The 19,415-nt window shown below is 39.5% G+C and overlaps 2 protein-coding genes across 4 annotated transcripts; one reads left to right on the plus strand and one right to left on the minus strand.

Moving 5' to 3' along the window:
• Window positions 1-603: 603 nt before the first annotated feature.
• On the minus strand, window positions 604-3,263 carry LOC134741430 (uncharacterized). Of its 2 annotated transcripts, none has more exons than XM_063674204.1 (2): window positions 3,072-3,263; window positions 604-2,694 (listed from the first exon to the last, which is right to left on the minus strand). In XM_063674204.1, the coding sequence occupies exons 1-2, from the start codon at window positions 3,154-3,156 to the stop codon at window positions 1,433-1,435; spliced, it is 1,347 nt and encodes a 448-aa protein (XP_063530274.1). In that variant the 5' UTR covers window positions 3,157-3,263; the 3' UTR covers window positions 604-1,432. The 2 variants fall into 2 exon arrangements, with proteins under 2 accessions (XP_063530274.1, XP_063530275.1); XM_063674205.1 differs by having other exon boundaries at window positions 2,940-3,074.
• Window positions 3,264-3,753: 490 nt separating this feature from the next.
• Window positions 3,754-14,271, plus strand: LOC134741432 (programmed cell death protein 6). Of its 2 annotated transcripts, XM_063674206.1 has the most exons (6): window positions 3,754-3,908; window positions 6,654-6,707; window positions 6,890-6,996; window positions 8,901-9,169; window positions 9,586-9,681; window positions 13,738-14,271. In XM_063674206.1, coding segments are annotated over exons 1-6 (540 nt in total). In that variant the 5' UTR covers window positions 3,754-3,906; the 3' UTR covers window positions 13,750-14,271. The 2 variants fall into 2 exon arrangements, with proteins under 2 accessions (XP_063530276.1, XP_063530277.1); XM_063674207.1 differs by lacking the exon at window positions 13,738-14,271 and having other exon boundaries at window positions 3,755-3,908; window positions 9,586-10,221.
• Window positions 14,272-19,415: the final 5,144 nt, after the last annotated feature.

Raw genomic sequence — 19,415 nt, forward strand, 5'->3', positions numbered from 1 at the left:
TTATGGTATGGTTTGGTTTGGTATCGTATCGTATCGTATGGTATATTATATTACATATTTTTTTCTGTTTATTCTGTGTAATTCGAAATACATTTTAACCTTTAATATGTTCTCACTACTGAGGTGAAAAATTATGTGTGCAACACGAGAACAAAGTTATTTTACATCTCGTGTTTTTGAGTCCCTGCTACGCTCAAGATTCTACTTTAGAATCACTCGCTTCGCTCGTGATTCAATTATAAAATCTTTCGCTTCCTCGGGACTCAAAAAAAACACTCGCAAGAAAAACCAACTTTCCTCTCTTGTTGCACAAATAACTATTCCTGTAATATTTATGATAATGTTAATGGTACCTATATAAAAAATCATAATTTTTCGTTGGTAAACTTCGGAGATAAGAGAGAGGGGGGGGGGGGGGGTTAGATTACAAGTTACAAGCTTTTGAGAAACGGGCCCCTGCACCATAGAAAAATATTTATTTCCCGTAAAAAAATGTTTTTTTTTTTACTTTTTCTTAAATTCAGAAGACTTAAAGGGATCCCCCACTATTTTTGTTACATCCTGTATTTAATATTATAAATAGGAAAGAAATAAAAGAAACTGTTTATAAATAATATCATATATTTAATGCATAAGATAAAGTTGCATAGATGCACATGATTAATAATAATAGTGTTGAGATTATTTCCTATAATAATGTAGTTCGATACTTAGTCTAAGGCAGTATAATGATGAATTAGTAAATTCCTGGGACCCAACTCCAGGTGTCCTTAAGATATATCATGATTTTATGAAATACAAAATTGCATCTCAATCTATGCAATCTAAAAACCACAGAGAATTAGGTTCCCGGCTTAATAGCACAGGCCGCGTAGCCAACATGCCAATCGCTTACGCTCCGTAGCGATCGAAACGCAACTGTCACTGTCGCACTAATATGGAAGAGTGATAAGAGAGACACAAAGCGTTTCGTTGTCGAAGCGATAGCGATTGTACACCTTGGCTAAGCCAGCAGGTGTGTCTAGTAATAAAAAAAGCTTACAAGCAAATATCTGTTAGCTGCAATTTAACACAAACTTATAGGATTTTCTCAGTAGTTACTACACATACCTTTCAGTAAACATGCCAATAAGCAGCAGTTTACTATTGGCAAGTGGTTGGTAACTACTTGGAATAAATCAACTTAAACTTACTATTTGCCTTGTAAAAATTCTATATGTTTAAGGCAAACCATTATGCAAATATTCATAGATAGTTACAACTTGATTACTATTCATAATTGTCTTAATAATATCAGGCTAATCCTGGTTACTCTAACAGATGCTACAGCATGACATGTTTATCATAGATCCCTTTAAATTTTTGTGTGTTGTTAGCCCTGCTTTAAACATGTCCAAGTTGTCACCCATAGCAGTAAACCCAGCAATAAACTTTAGGTGTAAATAGTAACAGTGTGAGTTGGTCGTATTTGTTCAACAGGTGTCTGGGCAGTAGACGGACCTTCTCCGGGACGGCCCTGCTTGGCCTTTTTCCTTGCAGCATCACTCTCAGCATAGTACATGCCCAGTCTTGTTTTAATTGCTGCGAGAGCTGCTCCATTAATCTCATAGTGGAAGATATTAGTGTATCTCCATTGCTTTACCAGAGGACCTCTCCTTCTCTCTTTCTTTACTTTTTTCTCTTTTGCTGGTTCCTCCCGCTGTTGACCTGGATTTTGATTGTAAGCAATAGCTGGATTTTGAGATGATGATGATGGTTCTGGTTTTGTCTGCAGCACAATGTAGGCAGTTGTTGGTGGGGTCGGGCGTGCTGCAGCTGAGGAGTGAAGTAGAATGCCCATGCTCTGAGCTCCATTTTGAGTCTGATAGAAGTTTGTTTGAGTGCCAGTAGAGGCCAGTGCTGCCGACTGATACTGGTTCTGGAAGTAGTTTTCTGCCAAGTTGACAAGATGGCCACTGCCTGGATATGTAAGTGGGGCAAATGGTTCTTGAGTGATAGGCGGCTGTGGAGGTTGTGGGGGCATTTCATTTTGCAAAGCAATTTCTGAACCTCTTTTAGATTTGGGCATGGTGGCTGTTATGTTTTCTGGATCATATGTCTTAATGTAATCTTTCCACATCTTGGAAATATTGATCTCCAAACCAGCTATTTTATCCAGCCTTATGAAGTCCTTGAGACGATGAGTGTGAACAATGGAGTAAATGTGATTTTTAATTTGCTCAATCACTGTATTTGGAAGCCGTACTTCTCCAGAGCGACGATGGCTGTTTTTTCCACGGTTGTCACTGGGAAACATAACTCCATCATCCATTTTCTTGCACAATACTCGAACTTTTCGTTCAGTAATGGCATGAATGTTTTTAAAAGCCGTCTGGCAGACCTGGGTCTCACGTCCCTTGACGCGGATAAAATATTCGAATGTGCAAGTACGCCTGCTGCTAGCCTTTACTCTCTTGCGCTTAACATCGACTTGCCGCATGAGACCGAACAAGTAAGCATTTTGCTCGTCATGTGTTTTCATGGAATAAAAACCGTGGAATGTTCTCAATCTGATGTCTTCAGGCACTTTCTGGAAACATTTACGGCGGCAATTGCAGTCGGGGCCGGGCTGCTTTGGAGGAACTATCTTGCCATTTGCATTTATGTACTCGAGCCCCGCTATACGGAGACGTTTTTGTTTTTGTTTGTGCCATTCTGAAATCGTAATATTGCATTGAAATCAATCGGCATAAAGATAGCAAGTTTCAATAAAGGAACGACCCGGATTCATAAACAAATATAATATATAATGTATATCTCGTGGCACAGTTGTATATGGATAGGGTCTTTTGTTCACGTTATCCAGATCAGTTACACAATGAAAAATAATGATTCATCGGTATATCTCAAACCTTAGATGCAAAAACTTTACGAGAAACTATTCTAAGTCTTGGTCTTACGTGTCAAGAAAGTATTAAGAGGCAAAATTGGACCATTTCGCGAAGGAAAAATCAAAGAAAGTAATATTTAAGTGAATCTCGATACACTTAATAAGATAGTACATTTACTGAATGTATTATCTTTGGACTTACCTTCTGGGTTCCGAGATCGTCGTTTTACAACTTTTCCGTTTTTAGTAAGCTTTATTTTGCGGTCATTACTTGAGACATCCGCCATTTTAATATCGAAGCAAGCTACATACGCATAACCAAATCATCGTAACAGCCACAGCACTGTGAAACAAAACTTACAATACATTTCTAAGACGAATAACATCGCTTTTACTACATTTTCATACAAATATGGCTAAATAGATACGAATAATTAACCTACGATAACAAAAATATGCTATATTGTCAGAAGGTAATTAATAAAAACTATTTTTGCGAAACTCATTCATGGAATTGAACTGAAATAACAAAACGCAGAGGAAGCGGCGAAAGCGGAACTCCGTTCACCGACAATTTCTACGAAATGGCAACATTACTAGGCAGTGTTGCCATTGTCAGAAGACACCAAAGATATTTTTTTTCAGTAGTAATCACTCATTGTTTTTTAGTGTTCTGTCAGCTATTAAATTACATTATCAGCCACTTTCTACCATCACCCAATTTCAGTCAGATTCAGTTTCTGATGGTAAGCATTATATTCGTCTTAGTAAAGTTTAAACATTGTCTTGAATATCACGAGTATGATAAACGTCATCAGGAACGTCATGACGTCATCTTGTATCTTGTTATTCTTGACTCTTGCTTGACTTGACAGGGTCCTACTATGGTCAAGAATGGTCCTACTCACCTCATCTATTTGCAAAAACTGATTTAGAATTATTGTAGCACTGTTTTTGGTGTATTGGAATTTTTCGAACGTGTAGATCAAATCGCTTTTTGGTTTGTAGGATTTTGTTAAATATCGCAACTTCATAAAATGTAAGTATAAGACATTATTGGACATGACCATGTATCATTTACATCTTGGGTTTTCCCTCTATTTCAAGAGCTTTCATCATTAATTTAAATTAAAGTAAACCGGTGATTCACGCAAACTGAGAGTTCCGTATGTACCTTAATACAATAAGAAAAAAATCGTTTTAGTTACACCGACAATAGCAAAACATTATCTGTAAAAATATTAGTTGTATCTGTTAAGCCCCAAATTTATGATAATTGTTGTTATAAGAGCAATAGGAAAGGAAAGGAAGTAACGTACACTTTTGGTTGAGTGACCTGCTCAATAGATATTTAAATTTAGCACTTTAGTTAGCACTTTTTTATCCACTGCGCATTGCTCGGTTTTGCTATCATGTCCTATATGTAATAGTGTAAATGTTTATACTGTCCTTAGCTAGATACAATTACGGCGGTGGCAGAATAACAGCGTCCGTTGCTGAAAACCTTTGGGGCTGCTGTGCCCCGAAGCCTTTTTGGCACAGACATCAGCTGAGCCACCTTCCCTTTCAATTAGTTTGTAAGCATTATTGTGTACTTTTATTATGTACCTATGTTACAACTTATTGAATAAACGTCTTTTATTATTATTATTATTATAATAGAAACTCACAGATAAGGGTTATTAAATCCACATGGGTTATTCCCACAAGTCCACCTGTTCTCCATGAAGAACAGGTGGACGAAGCGCTTGGTGGAATGGTACCCGTACGAAGGGAACAGAGGTCAAGGACACCCGAGGAAGAGATGGAGGGATGTCTTCACCGAAATAACGGGTTTAGATTGGATGAGTAAGGCTCGTGACAGAGCACTGTGGAAGAGCTTGGGGGAGGCCTACGCCACGGAGGCGACTACTATTACCTAACCTGTAAATGTGATTAAATTATTATGTAAATGTAATAGTAGAAATAAAGGCTATTTTTATTTTATTTTTTTATTTTTATTTATTCCCACAAGTTATCACGAAGTTGTTACCAGTGGTAACAACCAGAGGCGTATTTAAATATTTGGCCCATTGGGCCTCTGCCGCCCCCCATGACCCATGAAGTAAACACAAAAGCATATTTTTTTTCTTAGTGCCTTTCTGCAGAGCTTGAAATCGAACCAATAGCCAATTGTGCATGTGCATAAGGCCGGAGGCACGGAGCGTCCGATTGCGGTGTGCTGCCCTGTGAGGCTGAAAGCCGAACTACAGAAAAACAGAGCTTAAAGCACTGGTCATGTCTAAGGGAGGCTGAAGGCTACGAATATGATTAAAGTTTTCTGCGGGCCCAAGAGACTTAAAGGGCGAGCTTCAGTGGAGCCAAGACGAGCTCTGCGTAGTGCTAAAGTCGCGGATCATCCAATTGCGGCGCTCTTCCGCGCAAAGTCAAAGGTCGAGCAAAATCAATGTTCGGATTGCAACAATGACCGAGTTAAAGTGACACCAAAGGCCGAGCTTCACATAAAGAGCTTCCATGCAAGTTCGAAGACCGAGCTGGAGGAGGGGAGAGCTTGGAATTGGCTTGAAGCTTGGAACCAATGTGATCTCGGCTCTCCTGCTACTCGCGCGACCTTTGGCGTTCGCTCAAATTAAAGCGAAGGCGCGACTTGCTGGAAATGCTGATTCCAGGTCTCCTTTGGGTCTTCTGCAAGGCGCGCCTTTTAAGCTTTTCGGGGGGGCGGGGGGGGGAGTATTTTTATGAAGGACTCCGTTTTAAACTCGGGCATTTTGCTTTCGTATGTCTCCTGTACAGGTCGCAATTCTTAACCGATTCTCGTGAAATTTTGTGACTAGATTCTAAGATTAAATAGCAGCTCTGCAGCATCTCGGCCTTACGTGGTGCGCTCCCTTCAGCATCCTAGGGTCTTTAGCTCAATACCCTGCTTGCGGTCATTAATTACACAAAGTAACTATACATTAGCATTAGTCAAACCCATTCGTTATCGCTTCCGGTGCAAAGGTGCCCAAAATGCTCACGGCATTACCCCGCTGGATGGCTATGGACAGCCTCTGCACCAGTTATTAATATTTATTTATTCATAAAACAATTTTACATTGTTTTTGAATTATATTATAAATTACTTAAAACTACTTATATTCTGTTTTTTAATTCCGTAGACTAAAATGACATTTCATGTGGTACTAAGAAATGTCATGTCTTACACATGAAACGTCATTTTAGTCTACGGAATAAAAAAACAGACCTTACATGCAACTAATATTAAAATTAAAACATAAAAACACGAAAATTAATAAAATGGGAATTATGATTGAATTACAAATATAAATGTAGGATATCATATTGTAAATTTATAAATTAAGACTACGCAGCAAGCTAGGTTTACCATACAAATGTAGTTACGCTCTTAACTTAAATAACTAGCTAGATTGCTTTGAAACTTTGTACTTACAATAGGATAAGATATATCTATGCCTGTAATGGCTGTAATTAGTTTATGTAGCTTCAGATACTAAAGTTAAAAAATACAGTGAATTTAAGTTTTTCATACAAAACTTGTTTTTGTTCTATTTCGTTTGTTTTATAAGCAGGAGCTATATAAACAAACTAATTACAGGCATAGATATACCTCATCTCATGTCATTTGTATGTGCAAAGTTTCATTACAATCCAACACGTAGTTTTAAAATGCGAACGAAACTCCGTTTGTATGGGAAGGTGAAATTCGACTTTATACCTTCCCTGCGGACTCTTAAGTTCCTTTATATATTGCCTTCAATTTCAGGTCATTCCAATCACCAATGCCTAGCCGGGAGTTCCTTTGGGATATCTTTAGACGGTAAGAATAATAACTTTTGTTCCTGTAGAGTGTAGACAAACGGTAGAATGTTAGTGTTATACATATTTGAATTGATGGAGAATATTAGTAATTGATTTAATTTTCTATTTATCTTCAAAAACTTGCTTGTGATTTTTCATTATGGAAATTTCCGCATACAAATGTAATTTTTTTGTAAACAGAGTGGACAAAGACCGCAGTGGGTATATATCAGCTGATGAGCTTCAACAAGCTTTGTCAAATGGCACCTGGAACCCATTCAACCCAGAAACAGTAAGACTTATGATTGGTAAGTTAAAAAAAAATCTTATCTTATTAGGTAGGTTGTACAGTCGCCCTCAGATACATCGGAGCGGCCAAGGTGCTCACTGTTTACAAATATCTGAACACGCCTCTATTGTTATGCAACCCTAAAAACATATAATTTTTATGCATAATTCGATAAAATCGATTTGGTCTTGTATAATTATTGTGATCGTAAATTAATACACTTCGTTGTTTTATTCAAATTTGCGCAGTATTTAAGTTTAAAAAATTACATTTGTTTTAAGACGAAATGGCGGAAAATTGGGAAATTAAATTTGCAAAAGTTGATGATTTTTAGTATGTAATTTAGGCGGTTTTGTTTGGGGTTTGCAATTATTTTATATTATATTTAAAATCTTTATTATAGGTATATTACAAACTAGCCACCCGCTCCGGCTTCGCACGGGTTACACAAAACCTTTACAAATTATACACTAAAACCTTCCTCAAGAATTACTTTATTGATAGGTGAAAACCGCATCAAAATCCGTTGCGTAGTTTTAAAGCTCTAAGCATGTACATGGGACAGACAGCGGAAAGCGACTTTGTTTTATACTATGTAGTGATAGTGTAAATTTCTAATGGTAGTATATATATATATCTTTCATATATCTTTTACAAATAATTGTATATTTACATAAATTATTAACCATATTTAAATTCTAACACTGATTTAGCTGTGAAAACCGATTTTAATTTTTACTAGCGACCCGCCCCGGCTTCGCACGGGTTTTTCAACTAATTTACACAAAACCTTTACAAATTATAATCTAATCCGGTATTTTACATGCGCCTCGCCTCTAGCGGCGTCGTTTCGCGTCAAAAAATCAAATGGATTGATCGCGCCCGCTTCGCGCCGCGCCGCGCCGCGCCGCTTCGCCATCGCGTCAAGATCGCTCACCTAGGACACTTACATAGGTAAGAACGGTTTGTTTCTTCCGCGCCGCGTCGCGCCGCCTGACGTTCGCGTGCAAATCGCGCCGCTTTGCCCCGCGTCGCGTTCGCAACGAGATCGCTCACGTAGGACACTTCTATGGGTATCAAAGGATTGATTTATCCGCGTCGCGCCACTTCGCTTCGCGTTCGCGCATACCTACGTAAGACGCTACGTTAGGAAGGGGATACACTTTAGTTTTAGCGGTAGCTCTGAAAGTCAAACCTAGTAAGCAATTCAAAGGGAAAGCCTAAGCGACTAAGCAATTTAAAGACTTTTTTTGGGAAGGGGTGGACGGATCACTGATAATTTTCCATCGTATTTTCACTGAAACGTCCGAACGTGTCTTGCTATTTCAGTCAGTCTCGGTACAAAACCGACCAAGTGCGAATCGGACTCGCGTTTTAAGGCTTCCATACATCACACAATAACAACACCTCGTTTCACGTAAACCATTGCGGCTGTGTCCCTAAAACAGCCTTACTGCATTTTTGTTTTTAAGTCTGACTCACGCTTGACTGTATATTTCTAAAAGGTTTTCCGCTACTTGACGCTAATAGTAGTTTTGGTAACAAAACTGATGTATACGGAGTAAGCCCTCTATGCTTACTTATTTCTCTATGGTGTAACTGGCCCTTATAGTGGCAATGGAAGATGTAGCTTTCATACATAAGTCTTGTGTCTTGTAACATAACATCACTTCATGATTTAAAAAAGTTTCATGAATGAAAGTTATAAATTATGCATTTTATTACTTTATGACTTAAGTTATATCAGATTAATCGTTTATAGCCTATTTCAAAATTTCGAATATTTCGATGGAAAATATCCATTAAAAGAGTATTATCACACTCAATCCTCCTCAAGCTATCTCAAACCAATTTTTTAATAAATAAAAAAATTAAAGCTATCTTTGTGAATTATTAAAGCATAATGCAAAAATATATTTCCAGGTATGTTTGACAAACAGAATAGAGGTGTCATATCATTTGAAGATTTTGGCGCACTATGGAAATATGTCACAGATTGGCAAAATTGCTTTCGCTCATTTGATAGAGATAACTCTGGAAATATAGACAGGCAAGAACTGAAGAATGCTCTCACAGCATTTGGGTACCGGCTATCTGATGAAGTTGTGGGCATTATGGTCCAAAAATTTGATAGATTTGGACGAGGCACAATTTTGTTCGATGATTTCATCCAATGTTGTGTCACTTTATATGTAAGTACCATTACCATTCTACCTATAACATAGGTACTGAGTCTAGAGTTGGGATGTTTGGTGTGAGTCGACTATTCCATTTTTCGAACCCCTCGCTGCGCTCGTGGTTAAATTTTAAAATCTTTCACTTGCTTGGGTATCAATATTAGCACGAGAGGTTAAACAAATAACTATTATTCTATGAAATAATTCCATTCCCGCAATATAATTCTTTGGCGCAAATGTACGGGAAGACCCGACCCGATAATGTCAGGACAAAGATGAATTTTACAATAAATAAAATGTAACAAGTATTTATTTTGAACAATATTACGGGTCGATCGGACCCCTAATATTTTATTACATTTGTAGCCCAACTTTTTCCAAGTGTGTTTGCATGTGATTTTGTTTTTGATATTTTAAATTGTCATTTCCAGACTTTGACTTCGGCATTTCGTCAATTTGACACTGATCAAGATGGAGTGATCACAATCCACTACGAACAGTTCCTGAAGATGGTATTCGGCCTAAAGGTATAAACATGGAGCATGGAGATGCTTTTACCACCTTCTAGGTTTCTGTTAAACACAGTGCTTAGCAAGCAAATAACATTACTTTTTGTAATATTCATTAATATGTCTACGCAATTTTAAATGTTATTTGCTAGATATAAGTTCTGTAATTGAAATTATTAGGTACAGTCGCCTGCAATAATATGTTAACACCGAAGGTCGCAGAAATATCTGTCACAGTCTTATTTTTTCTTATTTAGAGAGATTAAGAGCGTGTCACGGCACATATTTTTGCGGCCTTCGTTGTGTTTGTGTACTATATTATTGCAGGTGACCGTACGTGTTATGTATGTTACAATTAATATACCTATATGTACATACATTTCTGTTATGATGGTCAGCGTGCAAAATTCGATAACATTATTACTTGTTAAATTACTTCAGCGAGGGAAAGTGAACCGCTGTATTAGGTTTTATGTTGAGAAAACAGCTTGATTTGTTTCCGCAGTATTTTAGTCTATTAATCTGATTTTATTATAATACACAAAAATGATTATTTTATACTATAATTATCAGGTATACCTATTTATTTTATGAAAAAACAAAAACTATTGCTAGATGAATATACTTGTTATTATGTGTTATTGGATATGTATAGATGTTTCATATGTCGTTAATAATGTAAGGTATAACAAATTAATGGTTTTTGAAGATGTTGTCTCACCATATACGATATCAAATAGTTCACAGAGCTATTTCCAATTTGTCCCTGTACGACATTGACTTAAAATATCACAGACGTACAGAATCAAACAAGATTCCGAAAATATGACTCGTAATAATGATCAAGTAGATACGAAGCTGTATTCAAGTTTCAACGACAACCAAACGTGAATATAAAACCCTATTTCAACTGCAAGGTTCAGTTTAATATACTTAATTAATTTTTTACAATTTATAAGCCATTATCGCTTCACTTGGGGACAACTTGATCTTCATATTCGTAAAGTAAAGGCGCTAAGCACGAACAATTTCGTACATTGATCCGCTTGAACAGATAATCTAATAATACCAGGGACCCGCTCGGTATCCCCTTCGAGGGTTTTTGGAAGGCGTATTTCGTAAGGCTTTGGTTTACCAAAGCCGTTGCTAACTAAAACCCTTTCATTTGGCTTTTTAAGCGCTTCATAATACGGGTAAGCTGATACCCGTTCCTTAAAGCCTCTTAAAGGGGTATCGATTATAAATTACTAGCTTTTGCCCGGGACTTCGTATGCGTGGAATTAGTAATTTGGGCACCTTCATTTTTAAACAAATCTGCTTTTTATTTGTTCCCCTTACAAACTTCCACCCCCATTTCATCCGTTTTTGACCCTTAAAGGCATGGCTAATTGGTCACAAATACATAAACATTATTTATTTCTTACGAAAACTTAAATGATAAAAGACATGTACCTTTTTTTTATATTGATCCCCTCTACAAATTCCCTCAAAATATCACCATACCAAATTTCATTTTTAAATCGGTTCAGCGGTTATTGATTGCCCATACAAATTTCCATTCCCCTTTTCACCCCCTTAAGGGGTGAGTTCTAATTTCAACTAAAGCGGTTCAGCGGTTTAATGAGCGTGAAGGGGTAAGACCAGGGACCGGACAACCCTTTCCGCGATAAAACCCTTTTAATGGGCGTCCCTTAAACACGGCTAATAAATTGAAAGACTTTCCCTTTTGAACTGCAAGCCCATTCATACCCCTACCTTTGACTAACCCTTACCGAAAAGCTAACCAAAAATAAGGCTAGCCCTTAATAAGGGTTACCCTTATCTTTAAGCGCTTTTTATAAAGGTTTCCCTTTGCGTGAAAGAGACAGGATTAGTATATATCTACGCTAGTGTATGAAAAGGAAAGAAAATATGTGCCTAGTCAAAGAACGCCACCTTCACCGCCGACGATCGCTCGGATTCGAAGTAATGTGTGCTTTATGAACAAGGTAGACGATTTAAATTAGCACGCTTATATGCTGAAAGGGAAGCCCTTTATAAGGCTAACCCTTATAAGCAATATGCAAGGTGTTGGTGAGCGGATGATAAGGGTTTTGTAAGGGTATTTGGGCTACCGATTACTCAAATGAGTTAGCTTTATATAAGGGGTTTTAAAAGCAAAATTAAAGGGTTTCGTCTGGCAAAGGGTATGGTGAGTTAAGCCTTATGCAATACCCTTATAAAACCCGGATAAGGGATAGCGGGCCGGTCCCTGTGTAACACACAGACAGACAGACAGACAGACTTTCGCATTTATAATGAAAATGAAAAAATATTTATTTAAGATAAGTAGGTACAATAAACTTATTAAGTAACTTATATTTACAGACTTATTCACTAATTTACTATGTAAGAAACTTATCTTAACATGCTATGCAAACTCGGTATCGGTGGTCCCCGCACTAGGCAAGCCTGTATTGCGGAGGCCAGTACTCGGTGTGGTACAGATAGGATAATATTAGTATGGATAACGCTTATTCCATTTTCAACTTTCTCTTCGTAAATATAGAATCTAATATTGCTTATTTATGTTTCAAGTGAAGGACTGGGTGTCTAGGGCGTTGACAGCACAGACGTCATAATTTTTTTAATTAGGAAGGACCCTTTCATTTTAGCAGTATCTCTGAAAGGGAAACCCCTTCCTAGCTAAGTCAAATGAATGGGTAAGCAATTCAAAGGGAAAGCCAATCGTTGGGGCTATTCGATAAAAGGATTAAGCCGTTTTAAATAACCGTCCACACTCGTACGCGAATCGCGGCGCAAAGCCGCGAACGCGAGTGGAGTTTAGTTCGCTAATCAGCGAAATCGACTCCACACTTGCGTTCCCGGCTTCGCGCCGTGTAGTCTGGTGCGGGCTTATGGTTTTTTTCTGGGAAGGGGTGGACGGGTCCCTGAATAATTCGCATAATATATTGCTGTTCCACCCGCACAGTGTCAGTTTCATTGACCGCCGGCATCATGGGCGGAACAGCAACATAATTACGCGCGTGCGATAGAGATAGCAACAGGCGGGCCAATGTACGAAATTATTCGTGCATAGCGTCCTTACTTTAACATTTACATTTACTCGGTAGTCCTGCTTAATGCTGGTCTTATTTTAGCCGAGCGCTCGTTCGGTTGTTAATGAGTAGGTAGCCGTGTATGGTCTTCCGATTTCAAGCGGGCCCCGAACGGCATATCCTTTGTCTATTGTTAAGTAAAACGGCGCGTGCTAGCTACTACCTGTATAAAAAAAATGGTTGGATCAATCAATGGTTGGAAAAATGGTCGGTTAAAGAACCGGTTAATGAATTACGACCCTATGGTTATTAGAATAAGATTCAAAATGAACTCTTGGAAAAATATAATGCGAGGCTGTATGTGGTCTCTCTACGGTTATTGAGTGCCGGCGAGTCGAACGCTACAATAACAGAATCAGTTTAAAATGTGTCATCGAGATGCGTAACAAAGGCGCAATATCGGAGAGCACACCTACACTGGTTTTTTGAGCGTTGGACTAGCCGGTGCTCAAGTGCCAGTGCCAATTAGAATTACACGACTCTTTTTTGCAGGTAGTGGCACGTGCTTAACAATAGACAAAGCATTAGCCGTTCGGGGCCCGCTTGAAATCGAAAGACTATACATACTCGGAACGGGCCGGCTTCGCTCGGCTCGGTCGCCATAAGGGGTTCAATAGTATCTACCCTTTTTACTGAGCCGCTTTTTTCGTGCTGAGTGTTGTTATAATATGTATTATAAGTAAGAGACAAATGCTCTACGCTACGACGATTGATATTTTCAGTCCATTCAAAGGGACGAAACACGAATTCTGTAGGTATATACTTCTATAATGTTTTTGACATTCTCTTTACAAATGTACAGGTGTCAATTAACAAGTAAAAAAATATCGTTTACCGTACGTCTATTCCAATGGAACACCATTGGAATAGAGTCGACGTTTTATACATGTTTATGACCGTGACTGTATGTTGTAGGTAGATGTTTGCTGGTGTGTTATGTTTTGTGTACTCTAACCGCGGACTTTTTTCCGTCCAGTGCTGGCCGTAAACTCCGGGGTTTCAATGTCGCTCTTCCAAGATTTGGGAACACCCTGACATTTGTACCTGCAAAATTTCAACTACTTACCTTCCAATACCAGATTCGTACGTTTCTATATATTGTACCTAAAATAATTGGTATCTGGGACAAATTCATAATTTAGACTAGTGATCTTTACACAAAGTTGCATACCGCAAACTCAGGTAACTATAGTCCTACAACTATGGTCCAGTTTAAACGTTGATTTTTTACGAGCCTTTATGATTTGTACTCGTTACATTTATTTTGGAGCTTAGATACACTAATGCTCTTTCTATATTACTTACTCAACATAATTTGAAAAATACTTATACATATTTTACTGGAACTTGAATTTGGATCATAGTGTATGTTGTGGACTAAAGTTACCTGATTTCACGGTACCTAATCTAATCATGTTATTGTATAAGCGCTCACTAAGATCGCTCGCTAAGACACGTTATCTACATTAAAGAACGTAGTGTATGCAGATACCAGTCTTTATTTATACTTTTTATTATTTATTTATTTATTTATTTATCGTATGGCTTCGTTATATGTCACTGGATACAGAAATAAACTTAAAATTAAAATTTCGCCCTACTCAGGTAAGCAGCCGCTTTTTCAGCCAGGATATTGAAGTCACTCACATGGCCCGTGTATTTTGTGAGGGGACATTCCAGCACTATGTGTTCGATGGTCTGGTCTGGGTATCCACAGTCGCAGGCAGGCGAGGCGCTCCAGCCCCATTTGTGCCAGTGGTGTGCACAGTTACCAATTCCGGTTCTAAAGCGGTTAAGGGCGGACCATACGCGGCGGGGCTCTTTGAAGCCGGTAGGAGGTGTTCGAGGTGAGAGATGGATGAGAGGGTTTATTTGGTCCCCATGGTGCTCCCATTCCGCTTGCCACGCCTCCGCCAAACTCCAAGTGGTTTGTTGATTGGGCATCTGTAGGGCAGGAGGGTTTCTGGACTTTAACCTTTTTATGCTCATCTCGTTGAGGTCTCGGTGGATGGGAAGGTTAGAGCAACTGTGCATTTTGATGGCTTCTTGGTGAAGGCTTTTGTTCCTACGGAGGTGTGCAGGAGCTATGTTGCCCAGAATAGGGAGCCAGTGGGCTGGGGTAGGCTTTAAGCATCCGGTAATTAGTCGGAGTGTCTGGTTTAGTTGCGTGTCGACAGCTGAAGTATGTGCACTGTTCATCCAGACTGGGGCGCAGTACTCAGCCGTTGAGTAAACCAGAGCCAGAGCCGTAGTTCGAAGGCAGGATGCAGTGGCTCCCCAAGTGGTTCCCGTGAGTTTTTGGATTATGTTATTCCTGGTCTTGAGTTTGCTTGCAGCTTTCTGTAGGTGAACTTTGTATGTTAGGCTTCTGTCTAGCGTAACTCCCAAGTATTTTGGGTTCGGGTTGTGGTTCAAGATTGCACCTTTGAACCTGATACTAAGAGTTTCGCCAGCTAGCCTGTTGTTCAGGTGGAAACAACACACCTCCGTTTTAGTTGGGTTAGGGCACAGGCGCCATCGGCTGAAGTAGTCATCCAGTGCAGCCAGGTCCTTCTCGAGGATTGGTTTTGACGCGTCTATGTTTCGGTGTTGTGTGATAAGAGCTAGATCGTCGGCGTATCCAAACTTCCGGGAGGAGGTATCAGGCAGGTCATGCATATAGAGATTGAAGAGTAGGGGCGCTAGAACGGAGCCCTGTGGAAGGCCGTTATTTAAAACTCTAACACTGCTACTTTCTTTTCCAAGGAAGACTTGGACTGGCCTATTAGTTAAAGTGTTTTCGATAAGCCGATATATCTTCATACAAGGAATAATTTTCAGCAACTTGTAGAGCAATCCCTGGCGCCAGACTGTGTCGTACGCTGCCGTTAGGTCGATGAAGGCCGCTGACGATTTGAGTTGTTTGTTAAACCCGTTCTCTATATGAGTTGTGAGTGCCAATACTTGGTCGCAGCAATTTCGGTTCGGCCTGAAACCAGCTTGATCGTCCGGAATTATTGCATTTATGGTGTCGTGGATCCTGTGGTACACCAATCTCTCCAGAAGCTTATAGACAACGCTGAGGAGGGCAATCGGTCTGTAGCTGTCTGCTCTATCATTAGGTTTGCCAGGCTTAAGAATAGCAATAACCTTAGACCGTTTGAGTGTAGAAGGCATCTTACCAGAGTCCATAATAGCCGTGTAGAATTTTGCCATCCATGCACGGGTCTTTGGTCCACTGTGTATCATGAACTCGGGAAAGACTCCGTCCTCCCCGCAGGCTTTCCCTGCAGAAATGTGACTCAATGCCCGAGTAACTTCATCTGCGGAGAAAGGTCGACTGTAATCACTCTCAGGCGCGGCGCTGGATTTGAGTGCCGAAAGTTCTAGCCGTATCTTCCTCGAGTGGGCCTTGTGGTTGGGTGCCTTAGACAGCTTGACCATCCTGTCAGCGATAGCGTTGGGACTCACAATAGGTTTAGCCTTCGTCGTGGTAGAGCCATCGGTCAGCTTTCTCACCAAGTGCCATGCTTTTTTGCTAGTGTGTGAAGTTCATTTTCTGGACGGTTTCTTCCCATTTATCTCTTCGTGCCTGGTCAAGTGATGCGATGACTTCGTGTGCTGTGTCGCGATTTCCAGTGGCTTGGAAGTCTTTCCAGAGTGCTTCCGTGTTCGCGTTCCAGCAGGGTATGTATCTTCGACGGAATCCTCTAGGAATAAATTCCTTCGCAGTAGCTAGGATGAGTTTTCTGAAACGGTCGTAGTTGTCTGGAATTGGTGGAATCCATCTGACACTACTGTCCAGTTTATTTTTGAACTTTTCCCAGCTCGCCTTCTGGAAGTTCCATCTGGGGGCAGGGTAGGATGGCACGATGGGGACTTTAAGGCCAATGTCGAGTAAGACTGGACGATGCTGGCTGTGGGGAAATTCTCCGAGGACAGTTCTGCGAATTGGCACTGGGTTATCTAGGGCATCTTTTGTGGTGAAGACCAGGTCGGGATTGTATTCCTTTTCCCAGCGCGCGGATCTGAAAGTCCCCCTACTCTTGCTGTCGAACACGAGAAATGTATAGGCGGCGTCAGCCCATTCTGTGATTTTATCACCGTTGCTGTCGTTTTACTTGTACCCCCAACTTGTGTGGTGGCTGTTGAAGTCTCCGACGTAAAGGGCAGGGTGGGCGAGTTTAGGGAGAGCTGGGTCTGGCCATTTACTATTTGGTGGTTTGTAGATATTGCAGATCTGCATGTCGTTAAGTTTTATGATTGTTGTGGCGATGTTGTCTGTACTTATGTCGTTTGTTATTATGGAGCAAGTGGGTGCGAGCATTTGCCGGACATAAATAGCCGTGCCGTATTGACCATGGTATGTGGCAGCAATCATATCATAGCCCTGGAGTGCTCCTCTGCGTGACAACTCAGTGGCATCTTTGGCATGGGTTTCCTGAATAAGGGCAACGTCGATATCCTGGTCGAACAGGATTTTTTGCATGCACTCTGTTTTTGATAAACTTATCCCTTCTATGTTCAAGGAACAGACTCGGACAGAAGGTCCTATATCCATTGTCGACTGGTTCTGTGGCGTATTGGTTATAGCGGCTTTAATTGGCATCTTCTCGGAGGGTAGTAGTGGGAAAGCATATGAAGGAATCCAGTGAGCGCTGCGAGGTCCTGATGGGACAGTGCAGCTGCCAAGTTTGTTACTCTTTTAGCACCACCCGGGGATCACGTGTAGGGTTATCTAAGGTATTTCCTACGGACGCAGAGTAACATCGACCCCTTTTTATTTATTTATAGGTAGGTAGTCTTTTTACAAAATTTTACTAAACATTAGTAAATAACCTATGAATACCTATAAAACAGTTTGACGGATACATATTCCTGTAGTAAGTATTTTATGTAACATACCTGTAAACCTTTGTCATACCTACCTATTTATACGACAACCGCTTGCATTTATGGATTATTATTTATTTTTTATACTATATTTTGCCTCTCCTATTAGATATCTAGTTATTCCAATATTTTAAATGTTTATTCTAAATTGTATGTGTATCGTATAAAATTGTTTCTGTCTCTGCTCACTTTGCCAAATTTTTGTGTAGAGAAGCATTTCTGTATGTTGCTCAATATACGAGCTTATTATGTGCACGGTAGTGCACGGCCAAGTTACGATTTTCCCGGAAAGACTGTCACATTTTTAGAATCTCTGTCGAGGAAATTCTGTACAAGGTATATATTAATAGTTTCTAGTTTACGTACCTATGTCATCCAAGTCGTGACTTTAATACAAGTTTATACTCTGGATTTTATAAAATTTCTCAATTAAGACCCCATGTTATTGTTCGAAAAATATATTTATAGATTTTTTCATTAAAACTTTAGACATTAAAATTATCTTTCGATTAAATCGATCTGAAACGTTTAAGATCAATAGATAAGAATAACACTTAAAAAAAATCTGCAGCAAAATGATATCTACTTTTTTTATTTAAGTGATAACAAATGCTATCAAGACCCCAGGCAATCAACTCTCGTATAGTACTACATTGCGCATCTGTAGATAAGCGAGTCATTCGTGATTCATAGCAACTAAGCAAAATGCACAAATGTAATAGGCTATTCCACATTTTTTTCTAATATATTTGTAAATATTCGTATAGCTTTGAAAGCAAACGAAATATATGCATAGAAAAATTGTTTAAAATTTAAACGATACATGTACGCGCCAAAAAGGCAACCGCCATTCGTGTTACTTTGTGACGTCATCATAGCAGTGCAGTAGGTAACAAAGAAACGTTAAATGTGAAGTGCAAATTGAACACTTGTTTTTGCTATAGTGACGTCACTCATGAGAAAAAATGGCGGTCGGCGTTTGCAGTCACGTGACATGCAGACAGATAACAAAAGTACGATTTTAATTTTTAGATTAAAAGTAAATCTCATGTTTTGATAACAAATTCCTATTAATGTCTTATTTCTTATGTTAAAAACTATATAAATAACATACTTTTATAATTTAATTTTGATACATGAAACTTCCCTATTCTAAATTCTATTAATCAGTCCGCACCGATAAGTCCCGGCGCCTAGTATCGGCAAGGCACGGCACGGTTCGGTAGCCTTAGCATGCCTAAAGACGCCGACGCAGTCTTCGGGAAGCTTCGGCAGTATTTGGGTTGCTCATCACGAATAGTTGCGAATAGGTACACACGTCTGTTCAGTGTTCACTTGCTGCGTTTCTGCTCATGCCTGAGGTAGGTATGCCATGGCATTCCCAAGTACAGTTGGGCATGCCTGAGGAAACTACGGCAATAATTTCCGCAAGTGTGCGCCTGCGCGTAGGTATGCCGAAGGATCCCAAGCCGTGCCTTGCTAGATAGTGGGCAAGCCATTGAAAAACTAGTACCTACTAAATTTAAATGTAAAAAGTAAACAATTGCATGAGGTTTTAAACGGCTCTTATGGCTGTTTCGCGAGGTGGGGCAGATCTTCTGTTGTGTAAATATTAGTACCTACGTACGCTAGTGGTCAATGCCGCTTTATTTTAAAAAGACAATAAGAGTTTGCTGACTTTGGTTGGAGCTTAATAGTCCATCGAGTTGGACATCGAACTTTGACGTTTAGACTCTCGACCTTTTTTTAGGGTTCCGTACCCAAAGGGTAAAAACAGGACCC

Source organism: Cydia strobilella, chromosome 5, assembly GCF_947568885.1.
Source record: "Cydia strobilella chromosome 5, ilCydStro3.1, whole genome shotgun sequence".
Classification (NCBI taxonomy): domain Eukaryota; kingdom Metazoa; phylum Arthropoda; class Insecta; order Lepidoptera; family Tortricidae; genus Cydia; species Cydia strobilella.